The sequence below is a fragment of the Mytilus trossulus genome, chromosome 3 (assembly GCF_036588685.1).
Source record: "Mytilus trossulus isolate FHL-02 chromosome 3, PNRI_Mtr1.1.1.hap1, whole genome shotgun sequence".
NCBI classification, from domain to species: domain Eukaryota; kingdom Metazoa; phylum Mollusca; class Bivalvia; order Mytilida; family Mytilidae; genus Mytilus; species Mytilus trossulus.
Genome location: NC_086375.1, coordinates 58493702 through 58512708, shown reverse-complemented (window position 1 = coordinate 58512708; position 19007 = coordinate 58493702). Strand labels below are relative to the sequence as shown.

The window sequence follows — 19007 nt, the reverse complement described above, 5'->3', positions numbered from 1 at the left end:
TGTAATTTGTTGGCGGTTTTGAAAACTGAGAAGAGTACCAAAAAGGATCTAGACTGAAAATGCTTCAACTTGATGAAACGAAAAATGTTGTTCGACATGTGTATACTTTATAGATTTATATTTTTATTTTGTAGATTTCATACATTGTGTTTTACTTAATTTTTTAAGTTTTTTGTTTATCGTTTCCAACAAACAAGAGGCCCAAATCGGGTCTAGAGATGTGATTGGCCCTTTCGGGCCGATTGAATTGGATGGAGTCTAGCAATTTAATATGTCTACATTTACTTTGTGTCAACACTTACCCGAATGTACCCTTTATACTGTCGTTACTTGCTACGCTCTACGGAGCACATTTTTTACACAGAATTTATAGAACTAATTGCAAACAAACTACTAGTAAATCCTTACAATAAATATATCTGTCAGGTATGTCTCCAATCGTAGATGGCCGCCCGCGGAAAACGTAGTGTAAGTGCATCTTATTTGGAAATGCATAGAAAGATCTTCTACTTAGAAACTACTAAGCAAATTGAAGCAAAACTTATCATTGGATGGCCTTCTAGCAAAATTGTGTTCGGCAGGACAGGGTACAATCCAACTTGATTGCCAGTGACGAACGTAGTTGAGATTATACCCTATGGCGAAATTTATTGAAAGATATTTTCTAAAAGTACCGTGCAAATTACAATGAAACTTGGTCACAATGATCTTTTAAAATGCACAGGCAAACTATGTCTGGTAGGTTCAAGACTATAACCCAAGATTGCAGGAATTACTAACAACATAGTTTAACATTGGACCCTGAGCTGAGGGCCAGGGGGATCAAAGATCTTAAACAAAACTACTGAGACCAAACTTGATAACATTTGTTTTTGTATGAACACTTTTCAAGCAGTGCTATATCCATCCTTGATGGGCAATAACGGGGAACATACCTATTATATCGGGGTCTAAATTGGGCTGGCTTATGTAGCCACGGTTGATGTGAGCGATACAGCCTCTTAAAAGTCTTTTGTTTCATATCCTAAAGTATTGGCACAAAAAGTTTGTCATTAAACTAGATCCTTGAGTACAAGAAAGTAGAAACAAAACCATTCAAACGAATGCGATCAACATAGGAATATCATATCCCATTGGCAAACTTTTTTGTGCCGAGACCAGGCGTTACAAATCAGGCATGAGCTTTGTGTCAACACTTGCCCTACTGTTTGTTCCCTTGATAAATGTGATCGTATCATGCTGCACTAGGCGTAGAGAGTATTTTCTTTTATATTTACCATAATCAACAACAAAAAATCTGGACCAAGAAACAGTATATAGTAACTCATAGTAATTTTGTTTGATTTAATTCTTGTATGGTAAAACCAAATATCAAACCTACTTATATTATATATATATGAAAAATCATTATTGTATAAAAAATGTATAGCAAATGTTCAATTCGGTAAGGCAGCAATCAATGTCCGAAACAATAGCTCTGCGTCATCGTATGATGTGATGTTGGGAAACTGATCTCGTCTGTTTCCAGTAAGCAACTCGACAATGTTAATAAATTCATTGCTACAGCCATGCTCTGGAAAGTTCTCTGTATATTCCTCTATGAGATTGTCAATTGTTTGTAAGTTACATGGTAAAGGAAATGAACAGTCTCTTCCACCAAAGATCTCTGGCTGATAGTATAACATATTTGGAATACCACTTGGTGTTACAACTTCAGCACGTTGTCTTCTTATTCTATGTGAGTTCCAGTTCTCAGCAAACATGTCCAATTGATGTTGGATAACGGAGAGGAAACAAAATCGAACACATTCTTTATGTACTGGACACGATACATTAAGAAGTCCAGTGTCTTGGAAATCCTGGAAACGATTTCTCCAAAACTGGGTGAAACTCGTTTTTAGTGTACCCCAAAGCCTTTCTATTCTTTGATTTGCAACAGATCTGCCGACGAGAAAAGAATTTTGTCCCGACATTTCATCGTTTTGATTATGTCGCAACGATCTTTGTAAATCCCTCATTATGACGTTTTCTGTTCCTGCATCCGATCGAACAACCCTTGGAAGCATCTTTCTTTGTTTGATCCAATTAAGATACCAGTAACCGACATATCTGGGGTTATTGTTGGAGGGACTTGCTATCAACCATAAAAGTTTACGAGAGTATCCATCGATTGCCCCATGTATAGCTATGCCGTAGGGTTTTAATTTATCGTAACCATCGACATGAATCAGATAGTTTGGTCCTCTATTGTAGTACACTCTCCTTCGAAGAACTCGACGCGATCTGTTGAGTACACCCTGTTGGTCTATTGTTCTTAAGCAAAGCCTTGCTCTTGATTGTGTGACGCAAAGTCCAAAGCCTATGTTCAGAGTCCTCCACATATACCTGTATCCAACATTAGACAGGCCATTACGGTGTAAAGCCAGGATTGTCCTTACAACTGTAGGTAATGGCGACTGGTTGTTACGCCGTCTAATATTTAATCTTCTCTTAAGTCTTTTTAACATGGAACAACTCATGAATGTTCCGTGAACAAACAAAAGAAATCCACATATTTGAAGGGACGTGTAGCATAATTGATGATAGTATTGGACTAGTTCAGGCACAGAAGCATCATCGCCTGGGTAAGGTATTCCTGTAACGTCATGATCAGCAACACAAAGGAGACAACAGAGTAACTGAAACATAAAGATAGAAATTACACGTATGATGTAATGATAAAATGAAAAATCCGATTGGCTTGATATCTAAATAGGGTGTTCACTGTGACGTCATCAGCTTACTATAAAACTACTAGGAAATGCGCTGCGCCTTCACATTTAATGGAATACGAAATGGAAAAATACACAGTAAGTTTTGACAATCCAAAATAAATCTTCATGGCGATATTTATAACATATTTCATTTTTAAATTTACCCGTTATAGGTATCAGGTATAAGCATATGATATTTTTACATTTGAACATGTTTTCATTTTCAAACAAGAGGACATATCTTCTTCCAGCATATTGCAATCGAATAAACATTTTAAAAGTCATCTGATGCCTAAACGAATTTATTTTGTTTGGTTGATTTTTGTACCATAACTTAAAGAAACAACGAATAGTGTACCTAATGAATAAAATTTGTTATGAAAAAAATATGTTTCAATTTTTGCTAAATTTGTTGTAACATCATGCCTCATTAAACATGATATCTAGTTCTTTATCAATCATTGACTAATTTATAAAATTTGGTCGCATATTGTCAAAGTCAATCAACCATAAAAACAAGGCCAAGATCAAATTACAGGTATCAAAATGACATCCCCTGGTAGTGGGGAACCTCCTTGACTAATATCATCATCCTAAGTCAAAGCTAAAATTACACTTCAGACTATCATCCCCTTGTAGTTGGAGACGTCAATGCCAAATATTATCAACCTTAGACTTCTATTTCTTGAGATATGGACTTAAGCAGTAAACTCGGTTGCAAAATTGACTATTAAATTTCTTCAGGGTCATTCAAGCATTTAAAATAGGTCAAAGATAAAAGGCGCATGACTGACTGGCAAGAACAATATGTAGGAAATCTGCATCCTAAATATAAGAACCTTACTCGTTATGCTTCACGAGATAAAGACATGAGCAGCAAACTTGGTTGCAATGTTAACGCCATATATTCACCGTCGCCTGTAAAACCGTACCTACATGTCTCGCTTTTACTGCGCATGCTAGACAAAATATGAAGAAAACTTTATATCATGGTTCACTATATTTTTCGCTAGAGCCGTGTAAATGTGTGCTCATTTTTCCTATTTTGGTAATCCTTTATTTTTTGTAATTTTTGGCCGTTTAAGGTGCAGTTTTTACAAAATAAATCATAATACAGTATTAAACCTTTTTCATACTTTCCACGAAGATGGAGCTGATTAGTCTAAATGAAGAAAAACATTATAAAAACCATACAAGAAAGTTTTGACAAATTTTGTTTGTTTTTAAGCCAAAGTGTGTTGATTTGATGTTCGATGTCAGCAAGATATTTCTTTGTTTTACTTTCAACATTACCTTTAAAATATTGCTTGCTTCCATAGCATTGACCATTTATTAGACGGGCAGGTGACCAAGCAGCTGAAATAGACGATATTCTTTCAATTGAAATGTTTAATGAATTGCAAAATCTTCTAATCGGTCAATATCAAAATAAAGTGAACACATATTTCGTTTCGCATCATGCTTTTCTACCTGGCATTAGTGGCGAAAGCAGGGGGTCCGGGGTTGGAACCCTCTTTTACATTTATTTGGAAGATCAATGCAATTGAATGGGGACATATAGTTGGAACTCCCCTTTATCGTGGGCTAGGATCCCCATACCCAACCCTTATAAATGACAAGATCCACCCTGCTAGTTGTGAATCAAATTATTTGTTTAGATTACTAATTTTTTTTTGCTTAGCTGTTATGAATTAAATGAGTCATGGAGATTGATCTACAAAGGACTCTGAAAGGCGAAAGAGAGGGACCATTCAGTTTTTTTCCATTTTTTATTGACAGTCGTACAGAGCGGGTAGTGTACTTATGATGGGATGGTGGGGAGAGGGGTGAAACCCTTTAAGTAGAATATATCTTTAATAATAGCAGACGTCTTACTCTAGATCTTATCACAGATCACGTTAAACTGTAACTTTTCAATGCCCTTTCATTCAAATAATAACGTTTTTTCTCCCTATGATCTTTTTCATTTTGTGTTCAGTATTGCTTCATATTAAAATATAACGCTAAGTCTCCAAAGAAAACAAATATAAACTTACTTATGACTCGTTTCCACTGCTCCCGCTGATGTTGTTGCTGTCGATCTCCATCTTTAATGTGTCAGCACAGGAAGTAAAATACGGACCGTGGGAATCTGACCGTGAGAACGAATAAAGTTAACATCAAATAAGCAAGTTGACTTAATTAATAAACAAGTCGACTTCTTATTTTATGTCATTTACATTTATATTAACAAGTCGACATCGTAATCAAACACTTTTTCTTTATCATTCCGACAAGTTGACTTCAATATGATGATTTAATATCAAATAAACAAGTTGCCGACTTAATCAATTAATAAGTTGAATTCAACGTGTCGACTTCTTATTACTATGCCATTATATTTATATCAGCAAGTCGACGTTGTAAAACAATTTTTCTACATCATTCCGACAACTGGACTTCAACTTGATGATAAGATTCCAGCTTATAACACACAACTTAACTAATAATTCCGACTTATTAGCAACAAAATAACTTTACAAGGGGTGTACCATATGCGCTTCCATAGTAGTGTGTTATAACCTCAGGTTATAACACGTATTTATATATAAGCTGGAATCGTATAATCCTGTGGAGTCAACTTGTCGGAATGATGAAGAAATAATTGCATTACAATGTTGACTTTCTAATATAAATGTAATGACATAGTAATAAGAAGTCGACATGATAAATTCAACTTGTTAATTGATTAAGTCGACAATTTGTTTATTTGAGGATGAGGTAAAACCACGTGACATCTTTGGAAAAACATAGATCTATTTTTAAATCGATTTCCATATTTAGTTTGTTTAAAATGTGCTTCGGTTGTGTGAGTTTTTATACGACCGCAAATTTTGAAAAAAATTTCGTCGTATATTGCTATCACGTTGGCGTCGTCGTCTGCGTCGTCGTTGTCGTCGTCGTCGTCGTCGTCGTCGTCCGAATACTTTAAGTTTTCGCACTCTAACTTTAGTAAAAGTGAATAGAAATCTATGAAATTTTAACACAAGGTTTATGACCACAAAAGGAAGGTTGGTATTGATTTTGGGAGTTTTGGTCCCAACATTTTAGGAATTAGGGGCCAAAAAGGGCCCAAATAAGCATTTTCTTGGTTTTCGCGCTATAACTTTAGTTTAAGTTTATAGAAATCTATGAAATTTTGACACAAGGTTTATGACCACAAAAGAAAGGTTGGGATTGATTTTGGGAGTTTTGGTTTCAACAGTTTAGGAATTAGGGGCCAAAAAAAAGGGCCCAAATAAGCATTATTCTTGGTTTTCGCACAATAACTTTAGTTTAAGTTAATAGAAATCAATGAAATTTAAACACAATGTTTATGACCACAAAAGGAAGGTTGGTATTGATTTTGGGAGTTTAGGTCCCAACAGTTTAGGAATTAGGGGCCAAAAAGGGACCCAAATAAGCATTATTCTTGGTTTTCGCACTCTAATAACTTTAGTAAAAGTGAATAGAAATCTATGAAATTTTAACACAAGGTTTATGACCACAAAAGAAGGTTGGTATTGATTTTGGGAGTTTTGGTCCCAACATTTTAGGAATAAGGGGCCAAAAAGGGACCCAAATAAGCATTTTTCTTGGTTTTCGCACCATAACTTTAGTATAAGTATATAGAAATCTATGAAATTTAAACACAAGGTTTATGACCATAAAAGGAAGGTTGGTATTGATTTTGGGAGTTTTGGTCCTAACAGTTTAGGAAAAAGGGGCCCAAAGGGTCCAAAATTAAACTTTGTTTGATTTCATCAAGAATTGAATAATTGGGGTTCTTTGATATGCAGAATCTAACTGTGTATGTAGATTCTTAATTTTTGGTCCAGTTTCAAATTGGTCTACATTAAGGTCCAAAATTAAACTTAGTTTGATTTTGACAAAAAATTAATTGGTTGGGTTCTTTGATATGCTGAATCTAAAAATGTATTTAGATTCTTGATTATTGGCCCAGTTTTCAAGTTGGTCCAAATCAGGGTCCAAAATTAAACTTTGTTTGATTTCATTAAAAATTGAATAAATGGGGTTCTTTGATATGCCAAATTTAACTGTGTATGTAGATTCTTCATTTTTGGTCCTGTTTTCAAATTGGTCTACATTAAAGTCCAAAGGGTCCAAAATTAAACTTAGTTTGATTTTTACAAAAATTGAAATCTTGGGGTTCTTTGATATGCTGAATCCAAACATGTACTTAGATTTTTGATTATGGGCCCAGTTTTCAAGTTGGTCCAAATCAGGATCTAAAATAATATATTAGTATTGTGCAATAGCAAGTCTTTTCAATTGCACAGTATTGCACAATGGCAAGAAATATCTAATTGCACAATATTGTGAAATAGCAATATTTTTTTTAATTAGAGTTATCTTTCTTTGTCCAGAATAGTAAGCAAGAAATATATAATTGCACAATATTGTGAAATAGCAACATTTTTTTTTAATTGGAGTTATCTTTCTTTGTCCAGAATCAACTCAAATCTTTGTTATATACAATGTATATTCACTTTTTACTACCACCTGATAAATTAAAATAATCTTTACCATTCAGTGATTACAAGCAGTTTAAATACATCTTAATATTTTATGATGTATTTAAATGAGTAGTTATTGTTGCAAACTCCATTAGAAATTTAATGGAGATTAATTTGGAATAAGGGAAAGGGGGATGTGTTAAAAAAAATTGGGTTCAATTTTCTCATTTGAAATGAAATTTCATAAATAAAATGAAAATTTCTTCAAACATTTGTTTGAGAGGATTAATATTCAACAGCATAGTAAATTGCTCTAAGAGAAAAAAAAAATTTAAAGTTCATTAGAACACATTCATACTGTGTCAGAAACCTATGCTGTGTCAACTATTTAATCACAATCCAAATTTAGAGCTGAATCCAGCTTGAATGTTGTGTCCATACTTGCCCCAACCTTTCAGGGTTCAACCTCTGCGGTCGTATAAAGCTACGCCCTGCGGAGCATCTGGTTTTGTATGAAAAGGGGACAGTCAAATGTCAGAATAAAGTACTAAAAAAAATACAATATTTCGGACGTAAGAGGGGTATACCCCCACCATTTAGTCAGGTCGTTTATTTTCCTCAGTTCTCAAATGGAATCAGTATGATGATAAATTCATTAAGGATTCAACAGAACCTTCTGTTGTATGAGATTGCTGATGTCAGTGTAAAATTGTAATGTTGACCTTTACAATTATTTCTTCATCATTCCGACAAGTTGATTTCACATGATGATTAGATTCCAGCTTACAACACACAACATAACTAATAATATTCCGACTTATTAGCAACAAAATAACTTTACAAGGGGTGTACCATTTGCGCTTCCATAGTTTACCTTTTTTTTCATTTACATCATGCAATATCTTATATTTAATTGGTATATAATTTTTTTTCATTTAAATGGTATATTTTTCCATTTAGATGCAATATTTTTTATGTAAATGGTACAATTTTTTTCATTTATATGAATATTTTTTTATTTATATGCAATATTTTTTCATTTATTTGCAATATTTTTTTATTCAAATGGTATAATTTTTCATTCATCTGGTATAATTTTTCATTCAAATGGTATAATTTCCAATCATAATGCAATATTTTTCATTCAATTGGTATAAAAAAATCATTTGCATGCAATATTTTCTATTCAATTGGTATAATAGATTTTTTATTTATATGCAATAATTGCATTCTGGGAAATTCTTTGACGTCTTAAGGTCAAATTTGCAACAACATTTGTGATTGGTCGATAATTGTTTGGATTCTCCCCTTTTCTTTCTAAACATGGGTGACCAATAATAAAAAAAAAAAAGTTTCATAATATCGCCCCTCTAACTAAATCTGGCGTTCGTGCGAGTTCGTGCACTGGCAATTAATGCCAATAATGGCCAGGTAGAGTAAAAATGCGAGTGACAAGTTATAATAATTAATTTTACACACTTGTTCATGGATAGAAACAGATGCCTGCGTTCATTAGTCTACTCATTGAAATAAAAAAAAATATATACAGAGCTACCCCCCCCCTTTTTGTCCAGATACATGTTATTATGACGTTCTTTTGTGCTACATGTATATTATTTTCAGTGGCGGATCCAGCCGTTTTAAAAAAGGGTGGTGTTCCAACTATATGCTCCCATTCAAATACATTGATCGTCCAAAAAAGGGGGTTCCAATCCCCCGGAACCCCCCTCCTTTCCCCTGGATCCGCCACTGATTTTTTACTTTTCTTGATCCTCTGAGACGTTGCATGAGGGCGAACATGAAAAAAAGATCAAACGTTATAATTATTTGAACTAAGCCACCTCTCTGTTTGCTACATGAAGAAACAAATCACCTAATTACAACAGCAGAACCAGAGACCCGTGACAAGTAGAGACATAAGCTGTTATACTCCGGAACTAGTTCTTTAATAAAGACAATTCATGATAAATTGAAACCAGTTACGAACCCATGTTACAACAATAGTCCTATGACATAGAACTTCACACTGTATGAGGCGTGGACTTTTCGTTTAATACTATCAATAATATGTGTTTTCATGTATTATGCCCCAAATCACATTTAGAGTTCGTTGCTGAGCTTTTTTTACTGTTCTCATCTCCGAATCCAATAAATAGAATTTTTTGAAGCCCCTCAGTAGTTTAATAATAATTACTATATGTCATAGCTTAAATAAGTATGCATGTTATGTATATTTCAAAACATATTTTATCTTCAGGACTTTTAAATGATTTACTTTTCAATACTGCATCGGGAAGGGAGGGAAGGGGGTATACAAGTTTATTTTGTGATACAGTATATAATATAATTAGGTATCCAACAAATTATATGATTGTGCGTTCAGCTATTATCTAGTACCGTACAAAATGTATATAATAGGGAGACGGATTTTTAAAAGTTTTCCAAACTTGTTTCCGAATCCCATATTTGTACTTTATGTAACATTGTAATATTTGTCTTGACATTTTTCATTAATAAATACTGTTTAAACTAAAATGTATATAATAAGACACATATAACAGGGGCGGATAAAAAAACTCGGTGTCTTAGGGGGGGGGGAGATGTATAGAGATGTATATATGCGAGTGTTGGCACTAATGGTGATGTGTGTGTGTGCGAGGGCAGGGTTTCAGATCAAAGATCTTTTTTATATTCTATATTTCATAGTTTTTACCTTTTCACTCTATTCATTATCTTGTGATCTCTATTATATTTGTCCTAAATATGTGTGACATATTTGCCACTGGACATAAGGCAACCAAAAATCAACTTATTCTGTATAATTTATCATTTTTTTATTATGTTATCTATAGGTTTGGTCTAGCCTCTTATCTAATTTTTGTTTATATATTTGATAATGCCATTTTTAGCTCACCTGGCCTAAAAGGCCAAATGAGCTTTTCTCATCAATGGGCGTCCGTCGTCCGTCGTCTGTCGTCGTTAACTTTTACAAAAATCTTCTCCTCTGAAACTACCGGGCCAAATTAAACCAAACTTTGCCACAATCATCATTGATGTATTTAGTTTTAAAATTGTGTATTTTTAGCCGGCCAACCAACCAAGATGGCCGCCACGGCTAAAAATATAACATAGGGGTAAAATGCAGTTTTTGGCTTATAACTCAAAAACCAAAGCATTTAGAGCAAATCTGACGTGGAGGTAAAATTGTTTATCAGGTCAAGATCTATCTGCCCTGAAATTTACAGATGAATCAGACAACCCATTGTTGGGTTGCTGTCCCTAAATTGGTAATTTTAAGGAAATTTTACTGTTTTTGGTTATTATCTTGAATATTATTATAGATGGAGATAAACTTTAAAAAGCAATAATGTTCAGTAAAGTAAGATTTACAAATAAGTCAAATGACCAAAATGGTCAGTTGATCCCTTTAGGAGTTATTGCCCTTTATAGTCAATTTTTAACCATCTTTCGTAAATCTCCATGATCTTTTACAAAAATCTTCTTCTCTGAAACTACCGGGCCAAATTAAACCAAACTTGGCCACAATCATCATTGATGTATCTAGTTTTAAAAATGTGTTTTTTGACCTGGCCAACCAACCAAGATGGCCGCCACGGCTAAAAATAGAACATAGAGGTAAAATGCAGTTTTTGGCTTATAACTCAAAAACCAAAGCATTTAGAGCAAATCTGACGTGGGGGTTAAATTGTTTATCAGGTCAAGATCGATCTGCACTGAAATTTTTAGATGAATCGGACAACTTGTTGTTAGGTTGCTGCCCCTAAATTGAATATTATTATAGATAGAGATAAACTGTAAACAGCAATAATGAATAGCAATTTAAGACTCAAAAATAAGTCAAAATGACCAAAATGGTCAATTGAGCCCCTAAGAATGTATTGTCCTTTATAATAAATTTTTATCAATTTTCATAAAATTTGTAAATTTTTACTAACATTTTCCACTGAAACTACACGGACAAGTTCATTATAGATAGAAATAATTGTAAGCAGCAAGAATGTTCAGTAAAGTAAAATGTACAAACACATCACAATCACCTAAACACAATTTTGTCATGAACTGTCTGCTTCTTTTTTTAAATTCACATATACCAATGTGAGCGACACAGGCTCTTTAGAGCCTCTAGTTTATTTAAAGTTAGGTGCAAGGCGTTTTTAAACACATAATAATAGGTCTCATTTTTTGTTTTTTTGCATTTGATCTTCTGGCTCTCTCTTACATTTTTGTAGCTCTTCTTTTTTTGTGTGTTATTAAGACGGCAGGGGTGGTCAGTTTAAATTTATATATGAAGGATGGGGAAGGGAAGAGAGGGCTTTATTATTAATTTCAATCTGTCGCTAATCATAACTTTTTTTAGCTCTTACCAGGCAACCATATTCATATATGAAATACTTCTGTCCCCCACCCGAACAAATAAATAAATATAAAATGGCTCTTATTCAAGACAAATTTAAATTGATTGATTGTATGTTGCTAATTGTAACACCCAGTGACAAATATTCCATGATTTTTCATTAAAACACTAGCTTAGAAGTCAGGTATATAATGTATAAAATCGAAGAGATGGAATGTGATTGAAAATATGGCAATTATCCACCGGAGTTCAAGTATGAAGTGGATGTAAGCAATTATAGACAATCGTAAAGCCTTCAACAATGACAAAAACCTGAAACTGTAAAGTTGTCTATAAAAGGTCCGACATGAAAATGTAAACAATTCAAACAAAAAAACTAACAGCCTAGTTATACATAACAAATCAATTTACAAAAAATCAAATATGAGTCGAAACATGAACCAACGACGACCACTATACTACAGGCTTCTGACCTTGGACAGGTAAATAAAGAATATGGCAGGGTTGATAAAGAAATGAAGATGTGGTATGATTGCAAATGAGAAAATCTTCCACAAGAGACCAAATGACACAGAAATCAACAGCTATAAGTCACCGTACGGCCTTCGACAATTAGATAAGCATACACCACATAGTCAGCTATAATGGGCCCCGAAATCACAAATGTAAAACCATCCAATCGAGAAAACTAAGGGCCGAATCAATATACAAAAAAAAATGAACGAACACAAATCTGTACAACAAAGCAACAAACGGCAACAACTGAATTGCAGTCTCCTTACAGTGGAGATCACTTCTAATCTCTCATTAAATCTGTCAGAATCTGTCAGGAGAACTGTTCTAGGACAGAACGTAGAAGAACTGTCAGCCTGACACCTTTTAGTCAGTTTTAGGTTAAAATTAACTGTTCTAGCTAGAACTGATTTGGTCAGTTCTACCTAGAACTGATTTGGACAGTTCTACCTAGAACTGATCCTGACAGTTCTACCCTAGAACTGATTTGGACAGTTGTACCTAGAATTGATCCTGACAGTTCTACCCTAGAACAGTTTTAGACAGTTATACTTCTAGAACAGTTCTGCGGTTAGAATTGATTACAAATTAACTTATAATTCTACGACTAGAATTGATTCATAAATTCTACGGCTAGAATTGATTCATAAATTCTACGGCTAGAATTGATTTATAAATTCTACGGCTAGAATTGATTTATAAATCCTACTGCTAAAATTGATTTATAAATTTCGGCAAAATAGCGATTAATATTATAAAGAGTTTTGCTATTTTGCCGGTTTTATTTCAAATTTTTCGTCGGCAAGAGAACATGTTTAACCCCGCCATATTCTGCATGTATGTGACTGTTCCAAGTCAGGAGCCTGTTATTCAGTGATTTTCTTTTGTTGATGTGAGACATACATAATTTGTTTTTCTTTCATTTTTTTAACATAGATTAAGGCGTTAAGGGGGGGGGGGGATTATTATTTCAATTGTTTTACATTTGTCATTCCGGGAGTCAGGATGGCTCGTTTTACATAACAAAATTATCTGACCTTAATGTAATACGTTATTCCGGCCAAACCACCAGGGACAGATCCAGCAGTTTTAAAAAAAGGGGGGGTCCCAACCCAGGAAAAGAGGGGGGTCCAACTAAATGTCCTCATTCAAATGCATTGATCGTAAAAAAAAGGGGTCCCCCCTTGCTCTGGATCTGCCATTGATCCACTATAAACTTAAACTGATCATATTTTGTTTCATCATATAAATCTATATACATTTAGCTGCACACTGCAGGAATCCAGTTTATTTTTAGGCAAAGATACCAATTTAATTGGAAAACATTAATGATTTCAAAATCTTATTTCCACACAAATTATAGTACTAGCATGTCTTCTTTTTATTTAAAATATTGAATCGTAAACAAATGTGATATCTGTTTACGAGTAGTTTTCCTACCTCGGACGGTATATAAAAAAGAAGATATGGTATGATTACCAACGAGACACTACCCACAAAAAGACCAAAATGACACAAACATTAACAACTGTACATTGTAGGTGGTATAGTACAAATCCTTGCCCATGTTTAGAAAGAAAGGGGAGAAATCCAAACAGTTATCGACCAATCACACACGTTGTTGCATTTGACCTCTAGACGTCAAAGAATTTCCCAGAATGTAATTATTGCATATAAATAAAAAAAAAACACTATTATACCAATTGAAAAGAAAATATCATGCAAATGATTTTTTATACCAATTGAATAGAAAATATTGCATGCAAATAATTTTTTATACCAATTGAATAAAAAATATTGCATTTGAATAAAAATTATACCATTTGAATGAAAAAGTATACCTGGTGTATATTTGAATGAAATATTATACCATATGAATAAAAATTATTGCATATAAATGAAAAAATATTGCATATTAATGAAAAATATTGCATATTAATGGAAAAAATAAACCATTTAAATAAAAAAATATTGCATCAAATTTGGCACAAACCTTTCTTTTGTGTTTGTTTTTGATATCATATTAAGCACACCTTTATAAAAATTCCATACTTCCGTTAAATAAAAAATGGCAGACAAAAAAACATTTGCTAAATTTTGGAAAATTTTTGTATATTGTTTTGTAAAAAGATGTTGGTATTCGGATGCATTTTGCAGTAAGTATATGATAGTTCGTTGCATTCCCCGACATCAAATTCACCCGATTATTTGTAGAATGATATGAATTATAGATTCATTATAGTCAACTGATTGATCAGACAGACTATGAATATAAGCACTTAATTGTGTTGCTTGTTTATAAATCCTAGTTGTGAATGTGTTCATAGTTAAACTTTTATTATTATAATAAAATATTGTTTACACTAGAGATGTCCAACAAATCGTTTCAGCTCATTGATACATTTGATGAACAAGTACCAACATCTTCTAAAATGGGGGGACATGACCAAAATGTGGACTGGTTTAAATGCATATTTTGTCAAACTGATAGTCTCGACACACTCCAATGTCCTGCAAGGCAGAATGACACGAGTGCTGATTATAAAACATTATCCGAAAACCTTGAACAATTTAATGAGATTAACTCCTTACCATCTTGGTTAGACTTAAATAAACTAAATGATGGGAGTGGTATTCAAAACACACTGATAAAGATCAATGCTAAATGGCATAAAAAGTGTCGTCTAAAATTCAATACTACGGAACTCAAAAGGGCTCAAAAGAGACAACATAGATATATATCTGATGATGGGCAAGCATCATTATTACAAGAGGCAAGAAAATCAACACGTCTGAGTTTTCCCTGTAAAATAGGTCTGAAAGGTTATGTTTGTTTCTTTTGTGATTCTATTGAGGAAGATGAGATGTTACGTGAAGCAGCATTGACAATCGTGTTCGTGAATGTGCTCAAAAGCTACAAGACACTGCCTTACTAGCAAAGTTAAGTGCAGGAGACCTTGTAGCCCAAGAGGCAAAGTATCACGCGAAGTGCTTAATATATCTTTATCGAAAAGCATCAAGAGTGGCTAATGACGACGAGTCTGAAGGATGAACACAGTCACGAATCAGCCACAGAATTGCATTAGCTGAATTAGTAAGCTTTATAGAAGAATCTAGAAGTGAAGATAATGTTGCACCAGTATTCAAGATGTCAGATCTTTCAAAAATGTATGGTAACAGATTGAAGAAAATGGGAGCCGAACAAGAAGGTAGAGTCCATAGTACGAGACAGAAAAATAGATTATTGACGTATGTACCTGATATTGAGGCCTATAAGCAAGGTCGAGAAAATTTATTAGCATTTAAAGATGACATTGGGCCAGCCTTACGAAGGGCATGTGAGGAATATTTTGCCTCAAATTATATGCTGATATATAAGGCTGTGAAGATTGTTATAAGTGATATGATGGCAACATCTTCAGAATTCAATGGTGCATTTGCTGCCGATTGTCAGGAAAAATCAGTACCACGATCTCTTTTTACGTTAGTGAATATGTTACTGTATGGACCAGACATAACAACTGATTACTTTTCCCAAGAAACGTTATCCATTGCTCAAATGCTGATTTTCAATAGTCATAAAAGAATTCAAAAGTCCAACAGACATGCAAAATCAAGAGAAACACCTACACAGATGTATTTGGGAATAGTGATTCATTGTCAAACAAGGAAGAGAGGGTTAATTGACAAAATGTATAAACTAGGATTGTCAGTCTCATATGATCGGATTTTATCAGTATCAGCATCTCTTACAAATACACTATGTAAGCAGTTTTAAGAAGACGGATGTTTGTCCTCCGTCGTTATGGTTAGGCCTTTTCACCACTGCCGCCGTAGATAATATTGATCATAACCCTAGCTCAACGACAGCAAAAGATTTATTTCATGGAACAGGAATTTCTCTATTCCAACATGTTACAACTCAGATGAATGGACAACAGCGATTAGATTTCCAATTAACCAACATCCAAGGCGGACGAGTGACTGAAAGTTTGCCTGATTCATATGCTGTTGTCAAACCAGCTGTTTTGAAGACAAATGTGCCTGTTATTCCTGTGACAGATTGTACATGTAAGGGATTAGCTGCGGTATCGTAGCTCTTTAGGTCCTTTTGAAAAATTTTGACTATTTGCGGACCATAGAGCTACGGATTTTTTCTATTTCAAAACGTTCGGAAAAGATAACTCAAATATCCTCGATCTCCTACGTTGGAGGTGAGGAACGCCTTCGAAAAACAAGAACAGATAACTCTTATAGAAAAACACGTGTTGGTTTGTTTACTTATTACTAAGCGAGAATTGAGTGTTTAAAAGACTTTAAAACATTTATTCATACTTAATATTTAAATTCAATGAAAGAATTATTATTTCCGTTAGTATCTAACCTTAATTAAACATACTTTCATTCAAAAAGTCATGAAAATAAAATAAAAGACAACGTAAACAAACTAACACGTGCTTTCCTATAAGAGTTATCTTTTCTTGATTTTCGTGACGTCACCACGAGATTCAATATGGCCGAACAAAATAGGCGGAGAATGTATACAAATGGAAATAATTAGATAATAGTGTTAAGGAAATGAATATTCAAACATAAATAGGTACGTCATATCCTAGAAAAATATCTAACGAAACGAACTAGATATATTGAAAAGCTTTAAATGGATTATAAAGAATAAATTTTAGGGAAATAAGTGCGACCTGAACCTGGGTCGCAATTCCGAACGTTTTGAAATAGGAAAAATCCGTAGCTCTATGGTCCGCAAATAGTCAAAAATTTTCAAAAGGACCTAAAGAGCTACGATACCGCAGCTAGTAAGGGATGTACTGATGACTTACATAAAGCAGTCCAGAACGAATACAGGTGGCTTGAAACTGTTTCCAATTCAAAGGAATATGATATAGAGGAAAGAACATTGGTTTCTTGGGGAGACTATCATGCAGAACATGAACCCATCAAGGATTTTGAACCCTGCGTATCACCACTTGTACCACTCTTTGAAGAAGAGGCTAAATCTGTGGCAATGATAAAGCACTCATTTGATGTTATAAAGACTAGTGTCGAGGCATTAAATCCTGGTCAGAATCCAGTCATAGCGTTTGATCAACCTCTGTTTGCAGTTGCTAAGCATGTTCAATGGAATTGGCCAGAAATCTACGGTGAAAACAAGTTCATAGTAATGTTCAGTGGACTTCATATTGAAATGGCAACGTTTAATACCATTGGAGATTGGTTGGAAATCTGTGCTGACACAAGCCAATGTTGCATCTTCTGGTAAAGCTGAGGCATTTTAAATGCTAGTCAGGCAACAAGGACCAGACGTGCTTATCAAATATCAGCATGTTGTTTGTACATATTGCTTAAGGCTGCTTACCAGGAATACAATGATAGTGAGGAATTTGATCATAAACTGGACATGGAGGAGTGGTGCTTGCAAATGTCTACAGAAAGACCTCAGTTCCACAGTACTGGTTCCTAATTCTGAAACTTGAACTAGATGCGCTAATTTTCATCAGAGCCATAAGAGAAGGGAATTTTAAACTCTATATAGATGAACTCACTAGAATCATCCCTTGGTTCTTTGCACTAGATCATATCCACTACTCAAGATGGTTACCGGTTCATGTTCGTGATATGACCGCTCTTTCCTCTACCAATCCTGATGCTCATGTTGAGTTTTTGTCGGGGAAGTTTGTTGTGCACAAAACAAAAAAAAAGGGTTTCTGCAATAGCAATGGACCATGCTCATAAGCAGAATAATGCAGTAATAAAGTCTGATGGTGGTGCAGTTGGATGAACTGAAAATCCTGTAGCTTTACAATGATGGATAATTGCAGGACTTGAAATTGCAAGGTTGACAAAAGAGTTTGAGAGCACTTTAAGTGATTTTGAGGTAGAAAAAGATGAACATCACCACGAAAATAAGACTAGTGTACAAAAGTCATTCTTCAAGGATATTTGGTCGATGGTAGAAGTAATAAATGAGTTAGAGAATCCGTTCATGGAAGATAGTCAAGATTTGCTTGTCCTTGATACAAAGGATATAGCACCGACATCTGTCGTTGGTACTATCCGCAAAATAGAAAAGATCGGTAAAACACAGTATGAAAAATACATAGAAGACAGACTGCTTCATGAACAATTTTGCACAACGTGTTACAAGCATGAAACTTGGCACAAACCTTCATCTAGTATTACTCTTCAATTTCAGATAGGGAGGCATTTGAAAAAAAATGTCTCACTTCCGGTAAAATTCAAAATGGCGGACAGTATACTTAAATCAGCTCAATATCGAAGGCGGGTATGTGAAAAGGTGTTAAAATCATGCTACTATAATTATATTTGGCACGAACAATGGTTATGTGCTACTTTTGAATACAATTAGAGATTGTAAGTCTTTGGAAGCCCTACTTCCGGTAAAAATTAATATGGCGGGCATTGTTATAATGTAAGCCTATTTATTTGGGAGGCTAATTGAAGTGTATTTGAATGTACTGCTACTATCATCATATTGTACAGGAACCTTTCTTTGGTGCCTCTCTTGGATACAATATATAGGCCACATGTCTTTAAAATCATAACTTCAGGTGAAATCCAATATGGCGGACAAAGAAATATGAAGATTTTTTTGTTTGTTTGAAATGTTAAAACATTTGTTTGTGCTAGTCATTCAACTTTTGACTTTAAGTTATCCTCAATCCCAAATATTCACTATATCAAAAAGATGGACAATATTATCAATAATATGGCGGCAACACATTGATTTCTATTCACAATTACCACCACAAGCACACCAAGCAGTGCACGGGAGATCTGATTTCCCACCTTTACAACGACCACCGCAGCCTTTTTAAAATCCGCAATGCACAA

The 19007-nt window shown here is 34.2% G+C and overlaps 1 protein-coding gene across 1 annotated transcript; it reads right to left on the bottom strand.

Moving 5' to 3' along the window:
- Window positions 1-1436: 1436 nt before the first annotated feature.
- Window positions 1437-4065, bottom strand: LOC134710905 (uncharacterized). Its single transcript, XM_063571321.1, has 2 exons — window positions 4047-4065; window positions 1437-2678 (listed from the first exon to the last, which is right to left on the bottom strand). Exon 2 carries the CDS (start codon window positions 2517-2519, stop codon window positions 1437-1439), a length of 1083 nt encoding a protein of 360 aa, XP_063427391.1. The 5' UTR covers window positions 2520-2678; window positions 4047-4065.
- Between the last annotated feature and the right edge of the window lie 14942 nt (window positions 4066-19007).